Source organism: Macrotis lagotis, chromosome 1, assembly GCF_037893015.1.
Source record: "Macrotis lagotis isolate mMagLag1 chromosome 1, bilby.v1.9.chrom.fasta, whole genome shotgun sequence".
NCBI classification, from domain to species: domain Eukaryota; kingdom Metazoa; phylum Chordata; class Mammalia; order Peramelemorphia; family Peramelidae; genus Macrotis; species Macrotis lagotis.
The window spans coordinates 685996230-686019010 of NC_133658.1; the positions used below are offsets into that span (position 1 = coordinate 685996230).

Here is a 22781-nt window from a genome sequence, read left to right on the forward strand (position 1 = left end):
GGCAGGGCTAGGGGTCATTCGAAATCATTTACAAACATATCACAAAGTTTCATTATTTTTGCTTTGGCGACAGCAGCACACAAGAGTACAAAAGTTCATGAATTGCGCCTGCCCCAGCTCCTCTGTGCTGTCCGGGGATCAACCCCTCAGCTTGGGTTGGGTTTTCAAGCAGGCAAACAAGAACACTCAGGAGGATGGACTTCAGAACAAGAAAGATGACCCGTTTTTTTTCTATAAGGATCATAAGCTTGGGATTTCTTTCTTCTTTTTCTTCTTTTTTTTTTTAAATCTTTGCAATATATGGAGATCCGGCCCTTGGGTTGGAATAGGAATTAAGGGTTAGGGCAGAGAAGCAGCTCCTGGTTACTATTGGACCAGTTCCTGTTTGGATGAAATCCGTTCTCCAACCACTCCTACCCCCATCCCCCATATAATTTTTTTTGTCAACTAAGTATTTGATCTTAGAATCTCTTTGCTTTGCAGCTTTAGGGATTTTATGGTGATGATCCTTGTGCTTAATGCTCACTGAGTCAATCTGATCTCTCTCTTAGACAACTCCCCTTTCCCAATCTCCAAAATAAAACAAATTGTCCACTTTTGACTCTTTTATTGGACAACAAGGGTGCTTGATCTCATCTAGAAAATCGAGAGAGATAGACCCAATGGACTCCGCAATGGGAGAAATTCAGTACATTTTCATATTTGTGAGACGCTGTGACCTGCATTTCACCTTACTGCACGACTTGCTCAGACAGGTCAAAGCCAGAGAGTTATTGATGAACAAAAGCGTTAAATAGTCACCTCCTGTTCAACTGCCCACACAAATGCTTTTGATCTATCAAGCTTTTTGTGCTCGTGTTCATAATCGCTGAGCTAAATGTAGATTTGGGAGAGGGAAAAATTGATTCAGAAATATAAGGGGAGTCCATGTCTCATCTGCCAAGTGTATATCTGCAGTTCAGTATGGAGGAAAGCAAGGAAAAGGTTACCTATGAAAGACAATGTTAAATCCCACAGCAAAGAGAGCCATTTAACTTCATCAAGGATATCTTGCAGAAGAGAAGGGGGAAAATCACAGAGCAGAATCTGCTGCGCAAGGATAAGCCTGGCATAGTGACTGAAAACAACCTGATTATCAGAAAGACTGCTTCTTTCTATGGGTTGGACAAGCCTGTATATATATTATATATTTACATAGCTATGATATACATGTAAGTATATGTATATATTTATAATTTCTTTGTTCCACACGATCAAGGATAATATTTAATTAGAAAAAATGGGCATGTGTGGAGAACTTAACTTCTACAGACTTCATTTTCTTCATAGACAACAATTAGCACAATTTCATAGAAATTCTAGACTACCAAGGCTGCAATTCCTTTCGTTTTCTTTAAAAATAAATAAAACCATCTAAATGACGATTCTCTATAGAAGATCTAATCGGAGGCCTTAGAAATTCTGGTGCTCTCATGTGGAAAACCAACCCCGGGAAGACCAAAATTACAGCACCGAAGTCCCAGCAGCAGTTGCCCCCTCTCTTTCCTTATATGTTATTGGGCTGCTCTAACTGACCCACTCATTTTACTTAAAGCATTGGGAATATCTTCAGTTGCTCTATGGAAAGCTGGATGACCATTTTAGCCCCATACCTAATAGTAATAGTCACCCCGCCCCCTTGGATTCCAAAGTGTCTATAAACCACGTTCACGCAAAGCCCATGAGTATATTCCTCTCTCTTCAGAAGTGTTTCTAAATCAGGAAATCCCTACAAGAGAGTAGTAGGGAACTCTTTTAGGGAAAAGAAAGGCAGTTGGGCGTGGGATTGAAATAGGAGTGGTCCAGTTCTAGAAGTCTATGATTAAATTCGGTGATTTCAGTGTTCGCACAGGGAGGCGCTGCATTGCTCCAGCATGCTAACAGAGTACACTGCTAATTAGTTTCAAGCACTTATAAGGAGTTTAAGATGCCACCCAGCACCTGTGCTGGATGGTAAGTGCTTCAAGAAATCTCAGCTTCAACAGCACAGGTGATTGCAAAAGGGTCCAGTAACAGCAGGTTCAAAACGGCTTATTCTCCATGATTTCCAAATGCTCAAATAACCCCAGTGTAGGAGAGGCAAGTTTCACCCACCCTCCCGCTTGTATTACTTTTCCAAAAGCATTTAACAGTTAACAGTTCAACAATTCAAACTTTGTAAGGAGGTAGAACAAAAGAAGTACTTACAGGAGACGTCTTTCCATTGTGACGAACCTGTTGCAATAAAAACGTGGGTCACTGTTAAATTCCATAAAAGATCAAGGTTCAAGACTGTAGAGAAATAGAGCAAAGGCCTGCCAGGTGTCCTGCCCAGATAAAAGCACGTCTCCCACCCTAAGGTTTCGGAAACTATAGCGCCCCTGCAAGTTTCCTTGCAAGCCAGAACCTGCAGTCCCAATTCGGATTCACTTGTGTGCACCGAAATCTGAATTCTCTTGGGCTGCTGAATCCCTCCTCTGGTTTTTCAGCATCTACTTGGAGCAAGGTTTCCCCACTGGAGTAGTGGGAAGCGATAGGGCCTTTGTGTGTTGCCTTCTGTGTTTCAGTTGGATCCATCGGTGACTCCACAGTCGTTTCTGAGAAAGTAGATCCCGTAATCTATACTCTCTTGGGAGATTTCCACCCTACCCTGAGCCTAGAAGCTGTTCTACTTTCCTATTAATGCATTCAGGTTACTTTAAAATTTACATGTGATGAAACTTTACAATTCTTCTCAATGCTCTCCATTTTCAAGCAGGATGTGTATGTGACTTGGGATCAGGTACTCAATTTTACATGAATTCAATGTCAAAGATCAATTCAAAGGAAAATGAGAAACTAATTCATGGTGGGAGGAAATGGAATCAGTGGGTATAAAGGTAAATGGTATTGTTGTAAATTGATGTATTTATACTTATACCATAATGCCTATACACACATCTATATCACAGTAAAACCTAAAGCAAATTTCTCCTTAGAAAATGTCAACCCATTTTAAAGTTTTATTACACAGGATAGTTTACATCTCCTTAGCACCGAGAAATCTCTAGAGTTCCACCTCTCCCCAACTTTTTCTCCTTTTCTTTACCCTCTCAGCATATAATAACCGCTCTCCTATCTCAATTAGATGTACCGTTATACTAAGAAAGGAAACAGTTAAACTCCCTCCTTCCTGCTAGTTAATCCTGGGGAGGGGATACTGACCAAGCTACCTTTGTGTAAGTGTGAGAAGAAAAGAGAAGGCTGATTCTTCCTCTGCTCATTCCAAGTTAGGCTGATTTTGAATCAACCTGATTTGTGTTTCTTCCCAAGTCCTTCCCTCTACCCGCAGGATTAACAAACATCAGAGAAATTCGACCAAGTCTTTAGTTGTATCATAGGTAATCACGGACTTACTGTTCTTTCCCAGTGGATAGGGGAACCTGAGAGTAGAAATATCTCGTTCAGGATCAAGCCGAATGTTCCTTGCTAACATTTTCCCTATTACTGCTTCCAGGAACCAAAGCATCTGCACTTGTATGCTCTTAAACTAATTTATGGTGGGAATTATATTTTGGCTTGTCAACTCTCAAGCCATAAAACAAAGTTTATTGGAATCACGTGCTTCTAAATAGCCACTCAGGACCTATCTCTGCGGAACCATAAATAACCTTCTGCTTTAAACTTTTATTCACTAAATAAAGGTTCACTGCAACTGTTCTATCAAATTTAAATAGTTCCAAATATTCAGGATGCATGGGAGGCCATATTCATATCAATACCCGGGTCTTTTCAAACAGTACCTTTTCAGAGAAGGCTGTTTAAGTTGAGAAATAGTGCTCCAAATTTGCTATTTGGGAAAAGGACTGTGGGCATTTCTTATGGTTCTTTCGCTGCATTCGCTGTGAGTACCATCAACTCCTTTATTTAAATCTGTTCTAGCTCTATAGTTTTAAAAGAAATAAAGAGGAAAGATAAGACACATCGCATGCTTCCTTAGTTTCTTCCCTGGAAGTTATTTAGCGTTTGGTTTGAGGACACCCTAAGAAGGGGGGATTAGGAGTAGAGGAGATGGGAAAAGAATTGGTTTGAACGAATACATTTGCTAAACAATAGTTCAGGATGGATTTAGTAAGAGGGGAAGGTCATCACAAGTGTGGGGATTTCTATGATTTCCTTAGATCTGAAAGGGGAGCCCGAGTAAGTGACCAAACTGTTCAAACCAGAAAAGCTCTGGGTTGGTAAAGTGAGAAGTGGCCAAATAGCCCCAAAGAAATCTCTGAGAACTGAACCTCTAAGGGTGGCTATAAAACAATAAAACAGTCTTGGTGTGAAGGCAACAGGGTGTGAGGAAGCAAATGAGAATTTCAAGGCTTCTAAGCACAGGAAGTTGAATGTCCCAACTCACTTGCCCCTAAGACCACTGGACTTAGAATTGATTTGGAACAAAAATTGGGCACAAGGAGCTTAGAGGGAAAGGGATCCCTGCCCAAAGGGCATATAGCCCTGCTCAGGGGACAGCTGAGTATCTGAGGAAGAAGGAAATCCTTATTCTCTTTGGATATTCAATATGTAGCCTTGGCCTGGTTACTCATCCAAAGAAGGATATTGAATTCTCTGCTGAGGGGAAAAAAATAAACCCATAGACCACCAGAAGGAGCTGGAAAGGAAAGAGAGAAGTGGCCCTTTCTCCCCCACACCCTCCCACACTTCAAAATAGAAGCATGTATGTGTTTCTATGAACTCTGTGGAAACCTGAGGTCTGATTTAGCCTATATAAATATAAATGAGTTGAAGCATACATTTTTAAATCAATCTCTATATAAATGATGAATGTTTTGTGTACACATGTATATGTGCACACACACATATAGAATTCTAAAGCAAAGCAACTACTTCCATCAGTAATTCCCATCAAACTGATGAAAGCTACTCTGGAAAGAAAAGACATTTCTTTGTAAAAGATAACTTTGCTTCTAAATTTTCCTCCCAGTTCTTCATGCCATTCTAAACCTTTTCCAGATTTGATTTCCATCAAATAGAAAGTATGGAACTTATTAGCCTGAAAAATCACTTATATTATTTTCTCCCTTTCCTTATTATGATAGTTATTTTAACTTTCTCCTTCTAGACCCACTCCTCTTTACAAATAATAACCAATAAGTTCAAAATTTGGATCATCTACCAGAATAGGTTCCTGTATCTCCCTGTGCTAGATTTGGTAGTTTCACAATCTATCATTATTAAGTTGCTGTGCCAGATTCAAAGTTTAGTAGGGGTCAGAGTTAGGAAGAAAGATCAAATGTAAAAATTCCAGCTAACCAAAGAAAGGCATTTATTCCCTAAAGGTGTAGCTTGTAACCACAATTATAAAAAGTTCTTTTAAGTACATAGAATTAAAGAAATCATGATAAAGAATTTTATTAGGGCCTTCATTATGTTTCCTAACAAAAATACACTCTGTCTACAATGCATATATATGTGTGTGTGTGAATTAATTGGGGAGATGAACCATTTTCCATTTTTCTCATAAACATCAGGAAACGTAACTAATGAGAAGGGAGTAAGCATAATAGAAAGTTTATATAAGAAGGAAAGGGGAACTGGATCAGAAAGTCTCATATATACTGAAATATGAACAAAGGGTCACTCTTAGGACTAGGTACTATAGGCCAGAAAACATCAGATTGAGGAAAGGAAACAGAATGAAAATCTAGAAGAAATAATCTTTTTCCGTTTGAATGAAATTTGAATCTGAGTATCTTCATAAGGCAGAGAACTATCCCTTTTGATTTTATTATCCAAGATAACTCTTCTGTAGGTTGTCCTGGTGTAGAAATTCATGCTTACTATTAGATTACTGAATAGTGAAAACAGTGGAGAATTTGGGTTCAGAACCTTCTTCAGATCTCACCTCTACTATTTACAAAATGTGTGGTTTTTAGCAAATCATCTCAATTTTTTCATTCATAGAAGAGTACTAGACTATGTTATCTCCAAGTTCTAAATTCCAAGGTTTGTGCTTTTCTTAAACCCAAGTCCTTTGATTTTGATTCATTAATACACCACTTTCTTCCCCAACAAGAAAGATTTAACAGATTACATAAAGATGGGAAACAGAGTTGAGGAGTGAGTGATGTGTGTTCTGGTTGAGAAATCAGCAGTATTCTAAATACAACTTATTCTAGTCATCTCCTTATTTGATCCCTAACCCTTTTGACCCCACAAACTAAGAACCAAGGACTTGCAGCCATATATATAAAAATGGAATTATTAGAAATGGTATTGAATTCCTTCTAAGGAAACTCTGAAAAAGGGAAATAGGTAAACATAGGAATTTCATGGTAAAACACCCTTGTACAAAGATGTGTTCTACATTCTGAAAAAAAAGGCAAATCATTAATTTTACTTAGATTGTTTGGTGGTGTAAAAGTTGCCTGATCAAAAAAGTAGTAAATCTCAGGGCTGAAAGAAATTCCACTCCAGATTTCTGGCAAATGTTGAGAATGTACCTAGAAAATTCTTATTTCCTGAGAGGGGAAACCTAGTTCTACTCATGATGTGGACTTTGGGTTCATCTGTCTAGAAGAGTTCTAAAACATTGAATCTTTTAGGAGGAAAGATACCAAAGGAAGTGAATGTGTGCAATGAGATGAAGCATTTTAGGAGAATGAAAACAGGAAGAGAATATTAGATAGCAAAGTCAATGGACTGGTGAATGTTTCTTCAGTTAGAATAGAAATACTCTTAAAGAGAGCCCTCTGACTTTTCCAGCAAAACCCAGTTCAAGATACAGAAATGAAAGATATAGAGGGGAATGTTGGAAAAGTGATATACACCTGGAAAAGTTCAAGAGAAAACAATACTATGAAGAAACAAACAAACAAAAAAGTACAGAGTGGAAAAGAGGTGACTTCCATTGAGTGTGTTTACCTGTATAGGTAGAGGACTATGGGGGAACAGGGCTGGGAGTGGAGCACTGTGAAGAGGTGGAAATGGAAGCCATAGTGCCTGGAGCCTCAGATTCAATGTTATCCTTTTCCTTAGAGCCACCAGTACTTACTTTTGAACTAGACAGAAATTCTATAGAGGAGAGATAGAAGGTCATTTCAAATGTAATTTTCCTTCCTAGACCATCTTTCCTCATTCTTTCTACTACTCATTCTTCATTCCTAAGCTCCACTGGGAACTATGCTCCTAAGAGGAAATTGAGGAGAGAAGATTTGCCCACAGTTTTTTTAGCAACACATCAGAGATATTATGTCATCAGGTTCTGTCTGGGAAGAGAGGAAGAAGAGACATACTGAAAAAGTCTTGGGCCCTTAAGTAACTTTCCCACTTTACCCTTCAAAACATAAGAACTACCACAAATGAGAAGCCAGGACTGAGATGTTTTTTTTTCTATCAAGCCAATAACAAATGTTTATTAAGGGCCTGTGCTAACAGTTGGAGATCCAACTACAGAAAAGGAGCAATTTCTACTTGCAAGGAACCCACACTTGAGAACCCACATCTTGAGAGATGTGTGTGTGTGTATATATATATGTAATATACACATATATGTATATATAATATATATGTAATATACACACACATATATATAAATACATAGAGTAACCATTAAGTAAATAGATACAAATATATTTTTAAAATAGCCAAATACAAATTAGTTGTAGGACTGGGATTCTTAATATAAGTAGTTTAGAGCATTAATCCATAACACAATGCAATGTGCCACCAGTCTCTTGAACTAAATGATTTCTAATGTCCCTTGTAGCTCTGAATCTTATGACTTCTTACTCTTTTTTGTCTTCACTCTTTCTTTTGGCGCATGGTTTGCTTCAATTTTGCCCCAGAGACTTTTAGGCTTTTCAGACTGGTGAAAGAACTGGTATTATTTACATCCTACTGATATCAGACTTTTTATAACCCACAGAAGGCTTCAAGTCCTCAGGACCCCACAAGCTCTGTGGGTACCTAGGATATGAACAACAGGCTGAGAGAATATAAAGCTAAAAAGGAGGAAGGAAAGGGTGGGATGTGTTGCTTGCCCCTTTTACTAGGCCCCAATGGCAAGGATACAGGAACCTGCTTACTGAGCAGGAAGGAAATGTAATCTCAAAGGGAAAGGTAGAAGGCAAAAGAAAATTAAAACAGAAACATCATAGTGAGAGGTGATTCTTTTTAAGGAATACTATCTGGAAATGGGATTAAAGGAAATATAGAGATAGAGAAAAAGAATTTTTGTTATTAAAATATTCTTTGGATGTTTCCTTTTTCTAAACATTCCTTTTTTTAAAAAAAATCCCTCATTTCCTATTGTCTCATCTCCCCTAAGAATTTCTTATTATCCAATACATATAGTCAAGCAAAACAAATTGATATTATAACTATTAGGAAATGTGTACTTCATTCTGTACCTCTTTGCCCATTAGTAGGGGCCACCCAGTCTTCTGAAATCATGATTAGTCAGTGTATTGACCAGAGTACATAATCTTTCCAAATTGTTTTTCTTTATATTATTGTGGTGATCATGTTGATTGTTCATCTTGCTGTGTTCACTTGGTTCTGCATCAGTTCTAACAACTCTTCTTAAATTTTTCTAAATTCTTCATATTCATTATTTCTTACAGCACAATATTTCACTACATTGATATATCATAAAGTGTTCAATCATTCCCCAATTGATGGGCACCCATTTTCCAGTGTTTTGCTACTATTACAAAAAAAATGCTGCTACACAGGGTAAAGAAATTTGTTTCCATAGTTCTTTGAAAATGAAACTTTAGAGAAAGACAAACTTCTCAGGAAGATTGAGTAAATATCCCTAAAACAACATTAACTCTCTCTCTCTCTCTCTCTCTCTCTCTCTCTCTCTCTCTCTCTCTCTCTCATAGCACTCTAAATGATATCATCAGAGAGATATGTATCAGGGGTGAAGGATGAGCTGGTATTGACAAAAGAGTAAGGGATGAGAAGACATATGTATTAAATACCTACTATGTATGTGCTAGACATCATACTAAACTTTCATTTGATCCTTACAACCATGTGATGTAGGTGCTATTATTATCTCCATTTCATAGTTAAGGAAACTGAGGCAGAGAGTGGTTAAGTGATTTGTCCTAGGACATAGGAAGGTCTGAAGCTGGATCTTCTCTCTATTTTATTTTTTTCCAATTACATGTAAAGATGGTTTTCAATCTGAAACTGGATTTGAAATCAAGTCTTCCTCTATCCATTGGGCCTCCTAGCTCCCTTAAAGATAACTCATGTTCTCCACTGGTCATCATGACATTTGGAGGAGGAGGAGAGGAAGGCTCCTAGCAGATTGAGTTACTATCCAATAGAGGATAACAGAAGGTCAGTGCAAAGAACCAAATAGAAGAGACATTGAAATGTATATGTCATTATTCTACATGACTAGAAAGAGGACCAATGCTGGTGAGATGCAGCACAAAATCAAAGCATTTGACTTAGTTGAGATAAAGACTATTGACAAAGAAGTATCAGGGTGAAAAGGAAAAGTTTCTGTATTGGCATTCAACAGATGAGTTCTGATATTAAATTTTAGTTTGTAAGTAGATTCATGATCCTGGGGCAAGTGCATTCACTTTTATTAACCTCAGTTATTTCACCGGTAACAATAGCTGTAGCACAAATTGTAGACATCTCCCTGGAGGTGCTTACTATCAACTGACTTACTTTGGAAACAGTGGGATCTCCCATGTGGGCACCACAGAAATGAGAAATCAGAGAGAATAAGAGAAAAGAATAAAGAGGCTTCATTTGTCAGGAGCTTATCCTAATAATCTTCAGATCATTGCAGCTTCCAGTTCTAGCACTCTCTGATTATAAGACCTAAAGAAATAGAAGTTACACCAGTCTGGGGGAAAGGAAGGAGAAAGAAAGGGAGAATGGCAGTAAAGTAGGTGAAAAGAATACAAACATACACACCTGTCTTGGGCCTTAGTCATATACTAAGAATGCATGTGATATAGGGGTAATGGGTTTGCTGTCTTGATCCAGCTCGACTAACTCCAAAATCTTCCCTAGGAACTTTGTTCTAGAATCATAGTTCAAATCATTTCAACAGACTTTCATTAATTGGTTAGGCTCTATTCGTAGTGCTTATGGAGTTAGAATTTAAAGGGACCTTAGAGTTTTTCAAATGTAGGCATATTGATTTACAAAATTGGAAAGTGAGGTCCAGAGATGGAGCTTGATGAATTCTGAGTTCCATTCCAGCTATGATGGCAGACCTCTCTGGAAACTCTGGGACAAGTTAAAAAATCTATTAGGCCTGAGTATCATCAAAGATACACTGGTCTAAAGCAGAAACAGGATAGAAGTTGGAAAGAAAGGGGAATATATGGTGGGGAAAGGAGACAATTGTTCTGAATACAATCTGTGCCACAGACTACCTACGTAGAGTAAATAAGGGATCTCTTCTAGGGATCTGAAACTCAAGGGAATCCTAATGCAGTACTGGATGCAGCTTGTAAGATGAAAAGGGTTCCTCTGGGAACTTAGAAACCATATTAGATTTGGTTTTAATTTTGCTCCTTTTTGTGTGTGGTCAAGAGGTCACAAGGTTAGGAAATCAGCAGCAAATGGTACAGAGTAGCAAAGGAATACAGACACATTTGTGTTTGGATTTTGTTGCTTTTAAGTTTGTAAATTGTCCCCATCCCCCTTTTCAGCGCGGTTGTGTTGAAGTTAATGGCGAAAAGAGCCGTTAACGAGCAGATTGGGTGGTTTGGGGGTATAGGGGTTTGCATCAGGAAAGCGCTCCCCCTGTAGGAGGGTGAAGGCAAGGCAAAGGCAGATCCCCAGAAATAGCTCCTCGGAGCACAAATTTTTTCAATGCTCTCGTGTAAACTTTCTCTAACTCCTTCGGGAAAAGGAGGAAGACGTAAGGTGAAGATGTCTATGTCCATGCAAGCACTCCGAGCTCTCAGCCCAGATCAAACAGAGGAGATTAAGCCTGTGGCCCAGCTAGTCACTGACTGAGCAGCCTTCTCCGGATGCCGCCGGCAGGCATCTTGGCAGAGGCGCGGTCCGCGGAGAACTTGGCCAAGCTTCTGTATGGCTCCAGGGAGTGCGCAGGGGGTAGGTTACGTGCCCCTCCCACCACCCACTCGACCACGCCGCCCCCGGCTCCTACTCAGGGCACTTCCTGCAGAGCTGGAACCCGCGTGAGGCTTGTCCTACAGCGCCTTCTCCTGGACAAGAGGCCTGATAGCAAAAAAAAAAAAGAAAGAAAAGAAAGAAAGAAAGAAAGAAAGAAAGAAAGAAAGAAAGGAAGGAAGGAAGGAAGGGAAGGAAGGAAGGAAGGAAGGAAGGAAGGAAGGAAGGAAGGAAGGAAAAGAAAGAAAGGGGGAAAAAAGGGAACCCATATTCTGAAACCACCAAAGAAAGGCCTGTGACTTTCTCTAACTGGCAGAATGCAGCTCCACTGAATCGAAGACAGCCTTATCGGGAAAAGCTCCTGACAAATCAAGCTCTTTTATTCCTTTCCCATATCCCCTCCAGTCCTCCATTTCCGTCTTGACTCTGCAGCCCCATGGCAGCAGTGGGCGTTAGCAAACACCTTCAGGAAGATGTCTACAACTTGTTTGTTCTTTCTATCATTCTCGACTAAGTTGTGCCCTCGCCTACCTAGCGTTGCAACTTGTCACACAGAGGAGATAAGGGTTGAGAAGGTTCGGGCTGGTGGGATTGCTTTTAAATTACGTGGTTTGAATTTGGGCCAAGAACAAATCTATTTTCCCAAACCAGATGAAACAGACAGAATAACCACATAAAGTTTTGGAGGGTCCTAAATATATTTTAAACACCTGGAAAGAAGATTGGATTTCATTTGACACCAAGTCTGTCCTGATTTTTTAAAGTATAGATTTGCAGTGAATGGACTAGGGAAAATGATATTGAATGATTGAAAGTAACGCGACCAAGTCAAGAGAAGGTCAGTGGGGAAAAAGATTTTTCCTACAAATGGAAGGTTGAAATTAAGGAAAGATGAATTGCAAATACTCTTGAATAAGTAGTAGAGGGGAAAGATCAAGTTTAATCTTCCTCCTCTTTTTCTTCTCTGTCTTTTCCCCTCCCCCCTTGCCCCTTCCCCCATCTGTGCTTGGTTGGTTGGTGGTTTCACTGCGCGTGCGCTTACAGCTCAGTTCCCTAGTCTTGCATCTGGGTTTGGTGCCCTACTGTTCCGCAACTACACCTCACTACAAAGATGAATGAAAAAAATCATACAGGCCTGATGTCATTCACTACAATTGATACTTAAATCAGTCCCAGAAAGTCAGGGAATACACTTTCTTTCCTTCTCCCACGTCCCTCGCTCCTCCCAACAGAAAGAAAATTTTAAATGGAATTATAAAGCAGATCCTTCCCGATTTACGTTTTCATGTAAGGAGAACTGCAGTCTAAATCCAGCTTCTCCTTTATATAAGTATTCTAAAATCTAGTATGCAGCTTCCGCAGAGCCACTAAAACAAATAAAGGTCAAGAAACCCTACAGACGTGAACGCTTCTCTTCCAGATTTCTCCAGCCTTTACCATACATAAGTGTCTATCTGCTGAGAAAGACTTTCCACTGGAAAGAGAATTACATATTTTAATTTGGATACAAATTGGAATTCAGATCATTATGACGTTTTGCATTTCCTTTAACTTCCTGTCCTACCCCCACCCCCTTCAAACTCTGCCTTCCCTGCCGCACTGCAGCAGAGCTGTAAATACCTTTAACAGCTGCCTGCCAACCAAAGGGTGAAATACTGTCTTTGTTCGAATTTTCCCTGCCTCTAAGACTCAGAGAGCAGAAATCATGCAAAATATGCTTATTTGGGAGGAGTCTTGGTAAAGAAATAAGCTGAATTTTAACTCAGACACGTTTATTTTCTTTTTATCCCCCTTTCCACTGTACTGACAACTCTTGCTACACCCCCACCATCCCTTGACACCACTGAGCTAAAGCACAAATTCATTCCATTTACATGGGCTATATATAGATCGAGATTTTGGCCAAGCACGAAGGGAGTTTCTCACAAAGGCAGGCATTTGATTTCAGCTTCCAGACATTTTGGATTTCGTTTCATTTTACATTGGTTGATAAAGCAAGAGCTAAGTGGTTCTTCTGGCTGCAGCTAAGTTTTAAATGTGTTTCTGATTGTCTTAAGAGCCTCCATCCAAACACATTTTAGGAATTATTCTTTTCCCTAAACACAATTGGTCACTTACTTCTACTAAGCACTTGGAATTATCTATAGGTCCACCATGTCTGAATCCATGACATCATATTCAGCTGTGTAAAACCATATGCCTCTGTCGCTGATTTCTCTATGAATACATATCTATAGAATTTCAGGGATATTGAATAGGGAATCACTCCAATATGTAGTGGATTTACATATATCTATAAACTATTCCTCTGTGGTTACAACTCTTCTCCCTGGTCTTGCTATACAAATTATTAAAGTTGAAAGAGTGGAGATAGGGGAAGGGAGAATGTGAAATGACAGCTCAAAATCTTCTTTATAACCAAAGGATTATGATACTAAAATCAAAAAATATTAGCATGAGTTCTCAAAATAAGAACTGCTTATAAAATAGGTCAGGAGATAAATTATTTCCTAAGGTTACTAAACATCGACAGTTATTTCTCCTCAGCTACCTCACAACAAATTGTAAATCTCCATTTTGAAACCAAAATGATATTGGTGTTAATTGCTAATAAATAAATTTCTAAACAGACGTCCATTCTTCTAAAGGCTTAAGGGGATTATAACAGATATTTAGGGAAATTATAATAGTAGTGAGAAATCTTAATATATAAATTAGTGGAGAATGTTGACTTTCCCGCAATGTGTCGATGTATAGTTCTTTACGCAATGCAGAGTGTATTTTCCATTATTTTGAATCTTTTGTATTCGTTGCACCATAAGGTTATCATATAATTATATAAAAATCCTTTTAAAAGACATGTTAATACATTTGGCGATAACGTTTGGGAAATGATAGGAAAGCAGAGTTAGTAGGAAAGGTTGCAACATTTTGTTTAATGACTAAAACAGGTTGAGTTTTTTAATCTTACAAAAGGTGCTTCCTCTTAGACAAGGTTGACAATGTATATAAGTAAGCAAAAATTCTACTCTGCTACAAAATGAAACGTAAGAATCGCTTAATCATAAAGATGTGTAGCATTTTAAAAAATAATATTGGCCCTTATACGAATCCTAATGCATATTTTCGTTATTTGAAGAAAATGAACATTTGTAGGTTGAGTTCATGGAGTAAATATAAAACTACATTACAAAATATAAGGGAAGAACCTTTGAGGATTATTAAGAAATAAGGACACAATATTATTTTCGGCCCATCTGAAAGTCACTGTGCAAAATCATTGAAGTCCATTAGCATTTTTCACTAAATCCTAACTTCCAAAACCTTGTAATGACATCCAGCTTTGCAAATTTTTAAGGACACTAACACAGACACCAAGCTAACCCTCAAGCTAAGCAAAACACACCTGTTAGCCTTTCCAGTTTGGGGCTGACTTCTCAGAATAACGAACAAATCACAAAAAACATCTTACTATCATTCAGTATGCCGAAAGGCCTTTATTTTATCAAAACCAAGCTTTAGACTTACAAGAAAATCTCCGCGCCCCCTCTTCCAACACGCGCCAGTGGGGGGTTGGGGTATCCATTCTGCCGCACCTCCACTCTCAGTATGAGCAGCGCCCACGACCACCCTGACATTATGAACTTCTCTCTACAGGCCAGACTCAACACCTTGCCCTGTCTACTCCACCCAGGGAAAGGAAGTAACCTCTGGGACAGGTGGTGGAGACTGGGGTCTTTTTGGCGTGGGGGGGGGGGGGAGAGGCGGGGAACTGTCAATCAGGTTTCGGAAACTCTGTCTGGGAGCTAAGGATAGACTCGTAAGCAAGCAGATCCGACCTGACAAGTCACTTTTATGACTTTTTTCAAGTCATTCTACGGCAGCTCCCTGGCCGGGAAACGCCGCAGTGGGGCGCCAGGGGTGGGGGTGGGGTGGGGTGGTGGCGGTTAAGGAATGGGGGTGGGGATGAAATAAAAATAAAAAAGAAAGAATAAAGGTGACTCTTACCGGATAGTTGGAGAGGAGGCGGAGAAACACCCCGGTGGTTGCTGTAATCCATTAGTCGTTGGGATGAAGACAATCCCAACAACCGAAACCAAATATTATCTTTTTTTTTTTTTTTTTAAGAATTAAAAGGAAAGAAGGAAGGAAAAAATAAGCGAGGAGCAAACAGGTAGGGGCTGGAGTGGACTAAGAGCACTGTACTGCGGGGCAAGCTCTCTATAGGCTCCCGGCCGACTGGCTAGCTGCTAGTCACCCGGTAGCAAGATGCTCCGCAATGAGTCTTCTAAGAGCTTGGAGTCAGCAAGAGGCATCCAGCCGCTGGAAGCGGGAGGGTTTTAATGTTGCTGGCCTCGCCGAAATCGGCACAAACGCATCCCAGCGACTGGAATACACCTCTGCGGAGACAAAGGTTAGAAAAAGAGGGGGTGAGGCTCTCGGAAGGCAGAATGCAGGGGAAAATTCGCCAGGGAAATCAGGAAAAAGGCCATGAAGGCGAGCAGAGTCTGCACATGACCAGCCGCAGCCAATGACGACCGCAAATAGGTCATAAAAAGGTCTATTACCAAGTTGTAAATTTTCTTCAAACAAAAAGGAATTTACTGCAATTCCTTGCGGATTTTGCACATACAGCTCACAAGCGCCATGTTCTCTCTCTCTCTCTCTCTCTCTCTCTCTCTCTCTCTCTCTCTCTCTCTCTCTCTCTCTCTCTCTCTCTTCCCCACCCCCTTTCACTCTCTCTATCTTATCCTCCTCCTTCCCTTTCCGATCCTTTCCCTTCCCTTCACCCCTCCCTTCCTTTGAAAATTTTTTTTGTTGCTTTGGCCCAACATTTCTGACCAGTTGGATAATGTGTCATAGCCCCAGAGAGAGATTTGAGCTAGTCCAATCTAGATACTAAGAAAGGAAATTAAATTCATTCCATTCCATTCCGCCCTCCCTCTCTCTGTCTAAACTCATTTTTCCTTACCCCCTCCCCAAATCCACTTAAAAGACTATGGAGTAGTTTACTCTTACTACCCTCTACTAAAAGCAATGACACCCCCATATTAGGTTCTCATCCAAACCTTAACTCTGTAAAGAATGAAATCCTCCCAACAGCTTATTTTAAATTGGGGTATAAGGTCATCCCTAGGGAAATTAATATTGTGACCAAAGGGGAAGACATTTTTTTCTTGTTAAACTTTAATATATAATTTAAGTAACCACTACTAAAACATACTTCAATGTTTATCTCAGGAATCATGGCAATAGAAGCAACTTCATATTTAAGGATGGACAGGTAACTCTGACTTTGAAAAAAATGTGTTCATGCATATTATGTCATACGAGTATGTCTTTGCTGAGGGTACTTAATTTTAGCTAGATAACTTCATCCCCCCTCATCTTTTTTCCTCCCCCCCATCTTTAATCAACCATAAAACCACCATCACACTGCAGTGGGGTTGGGGGAGGTGGGGAGAGAGGAGCCTCTATCCTTCTTTTGAGAGAATTTCCATTATTTTTGACAAAACTAATAGATTCCTTTCACCTTATTTGCAAGAGGCACCAAACCTTCTTATTCCAATAGAAAACATAAAGATACCTATATTTATGAATCAATATATGTATATATGTGTATTTGAACATAATACCCATGAAAGAGAAATTGACCCTAGATTTCATTAGCAGAAATAACCATCAGTTCCTCAAAATCAGCTTGAAATATTTCACACATGGCATGGCTCTTTCCTTCCATTACCAACCTCAACTCTACTATGTCATTTCTCTTGGATTATTTTGCAGTTTACAGAAACTTCCATGTTAGATGTGTCTTTTATGTGCACATAGCTATCACATATATATATGTGTGTGTGTGTGTGTATACCCAATAAGCTTAAATATATTAATCCATGTAACTTAAAACTCAGTTATTCAAAGTTTATACCTCTATGTCTAATTTCCCTGCTGCAGCTGGGTTGACCTTGTATTACATAGAATTAAAGCCTTTGTTTCCATCAAACATATCTCCAAGTCTTAAAAAAAAGTATCAACTAATAACCTCATATATTGACTGAAGAGATTGAGAAGGGAGTAATTATAATTGCAGTCACTAATTTTTAAATAATCTTTTCCTTTTCTCTTTTTTACATACCATAGCACTTAATGAACATTGGCAGTTCGATGAGAATAGGCACTGGACTCCAGCATAAGAACACAAGAGATCATTTGAAAAAGAATATTTTTGATCATTCAGACAAGTGGAAAGGGTGTTTAAGAAAGCTTTGAACCCTCTGACACTGAAACTGAGCACTAGAGTCTGATCATTTATAAAATTTTCTGTGAAATAATCTCTAAGACCAGTTAATCTATATCCCTTTGTGCTGTTTGTCTGGTGTTTCCTGTTAAAAGAAAACACACTTATTTACACCTGTCTCATTTTCAGTTTAGAGTCGCAGCAATTTTTCACACCAAAAAGGTCTTCATGATTGCATATTTATTTCTGGGGTGTGTTAGGTAATATTCTGGATCATGAGGCCTTACAAAGTGGCTCTTGCTGAATTTGCTTTTCAGTTAACGATCTTTAAGTTTCCCACGTGCCTTTGTTCTTCCTTGATCCTTCTGTTACCCTGATGTCCTAAATGGGACCTGAATCTATAGCATTGCTCTAAAAAAATACTGTTAATATTATAATATAGGCTTAAAAATAAAATATTGTTGTGTGAAGCTATCATAAGAGTCTGCTGTATCTGAATGCTACAAAGAACTACTTGATAGGCTAGGAATTCTCTAAAGGTTTATGCAAATTTCTGCAGCAAAATTGTTTGCTCGGTAGCTTGCCGCAGTGCCCTGATGTTTACAGATCCTAACCAATTAGAAGTGCTTCTTGAACGCCTGTCATTGTGAGTCTCTCAGAAAGAAATACCACTGTAGGTGGATGTTCAAGGGCAACCTTCTGCATTAAGAGAAAGAACACAATGTGTGTATGAATGTACACACATGCAGAGTGTGTAATTTCTCTCAATCTCTGTGTACAAGGGGGCAATTTCTCTGTATATTTATATAATTACATGCTTTCTATCTATTGAAAATATCTGCATGTGCATTTTCATATGTGGACATATAGATGTATGAATGGATGTGTGTATATTCCAATACTTCCCCAAATACTACCCAGTTATATAATTTTATATGAGAGATCAAAATGGAATATTTTAGAGGAGAGTGTAGGGGATGGAAATTGTAAAGGCTGATAGATTAGGTTCAGTTCATGGATTGTTAGCAAATAGGTATATTTTGACCTTGACACTTCAATGAGTCCTTCTTATCCAGCTTTGTATATTGTCAGAGTGTGTATTAGTTACTGAATTTGTGCGTTCAAACATTTCCATTTGACAATGGTTCTCTTTGAATATGGGTTCCTGTTCTAAGTCAATTGCTGGCCTAAATAAGATCTTTTTAAATTTTAATCTCTGGGAGAATCATTAAATAACAACGATCTAGTAGTGTTCTTCATGATGTGAAGCAAAATCCCCTAAATACTGGGCCAGCAGGAGCTGGATGACAGAAACCTATGAAAAATTGTCATCTATGAAAATTCATCAGAAAACTTCTGTTCAAGGAACATTTTCATTATATCAAGCAAAATCTATCACAGTTAATAGGAAAATGCTCATAAATCCATCATACATGTATGCGACTATCTATTTTTGTGTAAATGTTTCTTAATTCTTGTCTTCTTTAAACTTGTCTTTTCCTGTGCTTTGGTCAATGAGCCCCCCTCAGTCTCTTTTTCCTATTAGGATACTCATGTCCTTTTGTCCATCTGCTGTAAATGTAAGCATTTTCCCGTGGGTAACCCTAGATTTCCCAAATTTGAAGATTATACTTTGGTTCAAAGCAATGGAAATTAATCACGGGAAATTTTTAAATGATGAAAATAAACTATGGCTTATTCAAAAAGTAAGTATGAGACTTTCCTTTTTGTGTGAATGGAAGTGTTATTTATTTTAGATAGACACTGATTATGTTATAATACTGTCTTCACTCTCTTAAAACTTTCATCCTAAAACTGTAGATGCTGAATCAGTCTTGTTAGTTATATCCTGTAAAATCCTGGAATCCAGGACTTAGGTATGACTCAGGCAGCTCATAATGTGCTGTTTGAGTAATTTCAAAGCTTTCGTGGAATCTTAGAAAATTTACTTACAGAGAGAAGACCTTGGAGTATCAGACAACATCATTTTGGAAGCCTCCTTGTATTTTTTTGGGGGGGGGGGGTCGTTTGTGTGCGAAAATAAAATGGATGCACCAAAATGAACTTTGCTTTGCTTTCAGCTGGTGCGTTGTGGGTTATGAAAAAGTCTTTGCGGCGCTACAGACACAGGCTCACTGAAGGAGATTCCTTCCTGCTTTGTTTGTTTTGTTTTATTGAAGGGATAGATATGTTCTATTAGCGACTGTTACACAAGCATTTTAAATGTTTGCTCACAGTGTTCATTTCAAATAGGTGGAGCCATTGTTTTCATGGATGAAACATGAAGACGTACCAGCCAACACAAGTGGAGACGTAGTTTTCAGTTGGCTCAACATGATGTCATGAACAGAGTGCAGGTAATACAAATAAATATGGCACCTACTCTATAAACAAAGAGGAAACATGGAGTCCGTACAAATAAGTGACTGAAGAAGGAAATTACAACAGCTGTTCAAAATTAAAGTAAGAGGAAAGTTGAGAAATAAGAAGTATTTGACCGTGCAATTGACCGGCATGAATAGTAATCAAGAAAGATATCATTTGCTTTTCAAGTATTCATTCATTAGATGATTTAGTTGCCATAATTTGCATGGACTTTAACAAAAGATTAACTGTCAACTTTGACATTGTAGTAAAACTTTCGTCACCGGTACAGTTTCCATAAAATTAAGTGCTTTTGCAAGTCCCAAGACTATATATAGAGAGAGTGCACTTTTGCAGCTATGTTGTGCTTTTAAGATATTTGGCCCAAACTTTTCCCCGAGATATTACATATATAAAAATGCCAAAAAGGAATCTTTAAGAGTAAACAAAAGGCACCAAAGCCATTCATTACAAAAGCGATAAGAAAAAATATAAATAAAACATTTTACATTTATTTTAATCAAATAATATAAAGTAAATATTCTGCTGACATAATTTCTTCAAAAAACTAATAGATTTCTTTTAATTTACTCACCACAAGAAAAAAAAGTTTAAAATGTTCAAGTGCACTTGTTTCGATTAATAAAGCATTTTAGGTTCAACTATTCGTGCTTATCATTAGGAAGTTTATGTTGTTGAGGCAAATCACCAGCTTAGATATTAAAAATTACAACTTAAAAATATTGCTACAAAGTCAGTATCAAATTTCCACGAAAAAAAAACCCAGCTGAATTGTTTCTATGCTCTGCCTGATTTTTTAACCCAAACACCTCTCAAAACACAGAAACATGGAGAGTAGTGACATTACGGTAGCTTGAAATACAGGTAGAATCCTTTACAACAAAGAAAAACAGGTGGCATTCACCAGCATATGTTGATCATTATTTTTAATAGTCTACGGTAAATTTTTAAAGGCATAAGTTAATTTGTCTGGCCCTCAGCTCTGTCCTCTTCCAGATCATGTGCTTCTTTTTTTGCTTCCCCTTCCTTCCCCTCCTGCCTGGAAACTGGAAATTTGTCCTTGTTGTTCTCTTTTTTCCATTTCATTCTCCTGTTCTGAAACCATATCTTTACCTGCCTCTCGGTGAGTCCTAGAGCGTGGGAAACCTCAATCCTTCTTTTCCTGGTCAGATAAGGGTTAAAAAGGAATTCCTTTTCCAGCTCTAGCGTTTGGAAACGACTGTACGTTTGTCTTCCTCTCCTCCTACCAGGAGCTGCTGATTAAAACAAACAAAAAAAGGAAAAAAAACAGTTTTTAAAAGTAACAGAGTTTATTGGTGCCTCTGCATGTTTGTAGAGATTTATCTTCTATATGGGGGAACAACACCTATGTTGCTATGTTCTAGATCTGTAATAAATAGATCTGTATGGAGGGAGGGAGAGAAAGTATAAACAAGTTATTCCGGCAACTGTATCCTTACACTATTCTAGTTTAAATATATATATATATATATATACACACACACACACATATATATGTGAATAGATACATTGTATCACTTTATAACGAAACCTATTGCGGTTACGGCAAGAAAAAAGGTAAGAAGGGGGGGGGAGAGTTTAAAGCTAAGACGTGAGATGGAAGCAAAATTTTCCTCTCTTTCATTCTGTTTCTTTTCTAAACTGCATCCCAACCTTGTGGTCTCATCCAGGGAAACATTTGAGAAGGAGACGAGCTCTGATTTAAGTGGTCTGGGTCTTCGCCAATATTACCACTGGACGATTTACAGTCAGGATATTGTACCAGCTCGGCCTCTTGCTGGGTCGTAAAAATCGGCTGTCTCTGTAAGTTATCGTATCCGTAAAACTTAGCGGGCTCCCCGTGACAGGCAATCCCACTGCAGGGGGGAGGCGGCGGCGGCGGCGGAGGAGGAGGAGGCGGAGGAGGAGGATGCGGAGGAGGCGGGGGGGCCGCCTGGTAGGCAGAGGCCGGACTCCCCCCGGCGGGATGGTAATAGTCCGGGCCCCCCCCGCCGCCGCCCCCGCCGCTACCGGGTCCGGGGTGCGGCTGCGGCTGCTGCTGCTGCGGCGGCGGCTGCTGCGGCTGGTGGTGGTGATGATGGTGGTGGTGATGCTGGAAGCCCGTGGCGCTGTTACTATACAACTGCAGGGCGGCGGCGGCGGCGGCGGCGGCGGCGTGGCGGCCGCTGACATCGGGTGCAAAGTGACAGTCGTAGTAAGTGGGATTGATGGCCTCGCCCGCCGCCGCCGCCGCCGCCGCCGCCGCCGCCGCCGCGGCCGCCGCCTTGTACTTGGAGTACAGCGGGTTCACAAAGTAGGAGCTCATCGGGGCCGGCGGCCGCGCCAGGGCTGGGGCTGGGGCTGCGGCGGGTGGCGACGCCGGCGCCAGAGGGCGGCCCCGGGCCTGGGAGGGGAGAGCGCGCGGGAGGAAGCCTGAGGGAGCGGCCGAGCGCCTCTTGTGCCGCCGCCGCCGCCGCTACGTCGCTGCCACCTTCCGAGGGCCAGGGAGCCGCTGGCCTCTAAGCCCGGGTGCTCATGACCCCGCGCCGCGCGCCGCCGGCACTTCGGGCTCGCTCGCCCGTCTGGGCCCCCTGCGCGCCTCCCGGCTGCGCCCGGCCCCCGCGCGCCCTCCTGCTCTGCCCCGCGCGCCACTCGCTCTGCCTCTCCGCGCGCGCCGCGGCCGGGGCTGCAATATAATCGGCGGCGCCCCGGGTGACCTGCCCCGCTGCCTCCACTGTTTCCTATTAGGCACAAGGCGGCCCTGAGCGTACCAGGAAAAAAAAAGTGCACCTAAGCGCAGTGGGGAATCTTTGGCTTCGGTTTACATTTACCGCACCGGAGGCAAAAGAAAAAAAAAACTTTCACCGCCACCCCTCACCTCCCCCCTCACATAACCCCCCCGCTCTCCCCTCCCACAGCCCCCGCCGCCGCCGCGGCTGCCGCCTCTGTGCGCTCTGGCGAGGCATTTTTGCACAACGCCACTGAGCGGAGAGGCAAAGAGATGGGGGCCGAGATAACCATCGCGGAGTGA

The 22781-nt window shown here is 40.3% G+C and overlaps 1 protein-coding gene and 1 long non-coding RNA gene across 3 annotated transcripts; one reads left to right on the forward strand and one right to left on the reverse strand.

Annotated features, from left to right (window-relative positions):
• The first annotated feature begins 14690 nt into the window (after nt 1-14690).
• On the forward strand, nt 14691-19291 carry LOC141507723 (uncharacterized). Its single transcript, XR_012474258.1, has 4 exons — nt 14691-14846; nt 15256-15301; nt 16369-16411; nt 17269-19291. It is a non-coding gene; the product is annotated as an uncharacterized LOC141507723 (long non-coding RNA).
• A 230-nt stretch (nt 19292-19521) lies between these two features.
• HOXD8 (homeobox D8) lies at nt 19522-22340 on the reverse strand. 2 transcript variants are annotated; one of them, XM_074215661.1, is made up of 2 exons: nt 21425-22340; nt 19522-21003 (listed from the first exon to the last, which is right to left on the reverse strand). In XM_074215661.1, the coding sequence occupies exons 1-2, from the start codon at nt 22074-22076 to the stop codon at nt 20711-20713; spliced, it is 945 nt and encodes a 314-aa protein (XP_074071762.1). In that variant the 5' UTR covers nt 22077-22340; the 3' UTR covers nt 19522-20710. The 2 variants fall into 2 exon arrangements, with proteins under 2 accessions (XP_074071762.1, XP_074071760.1); XM_074215659.1 differs by having other exon boundaries at nt 19522-21006; nt 21425-22338.
• Between the last annotated feature and the right edge of the window lie 441 nt (nt 22341-22781).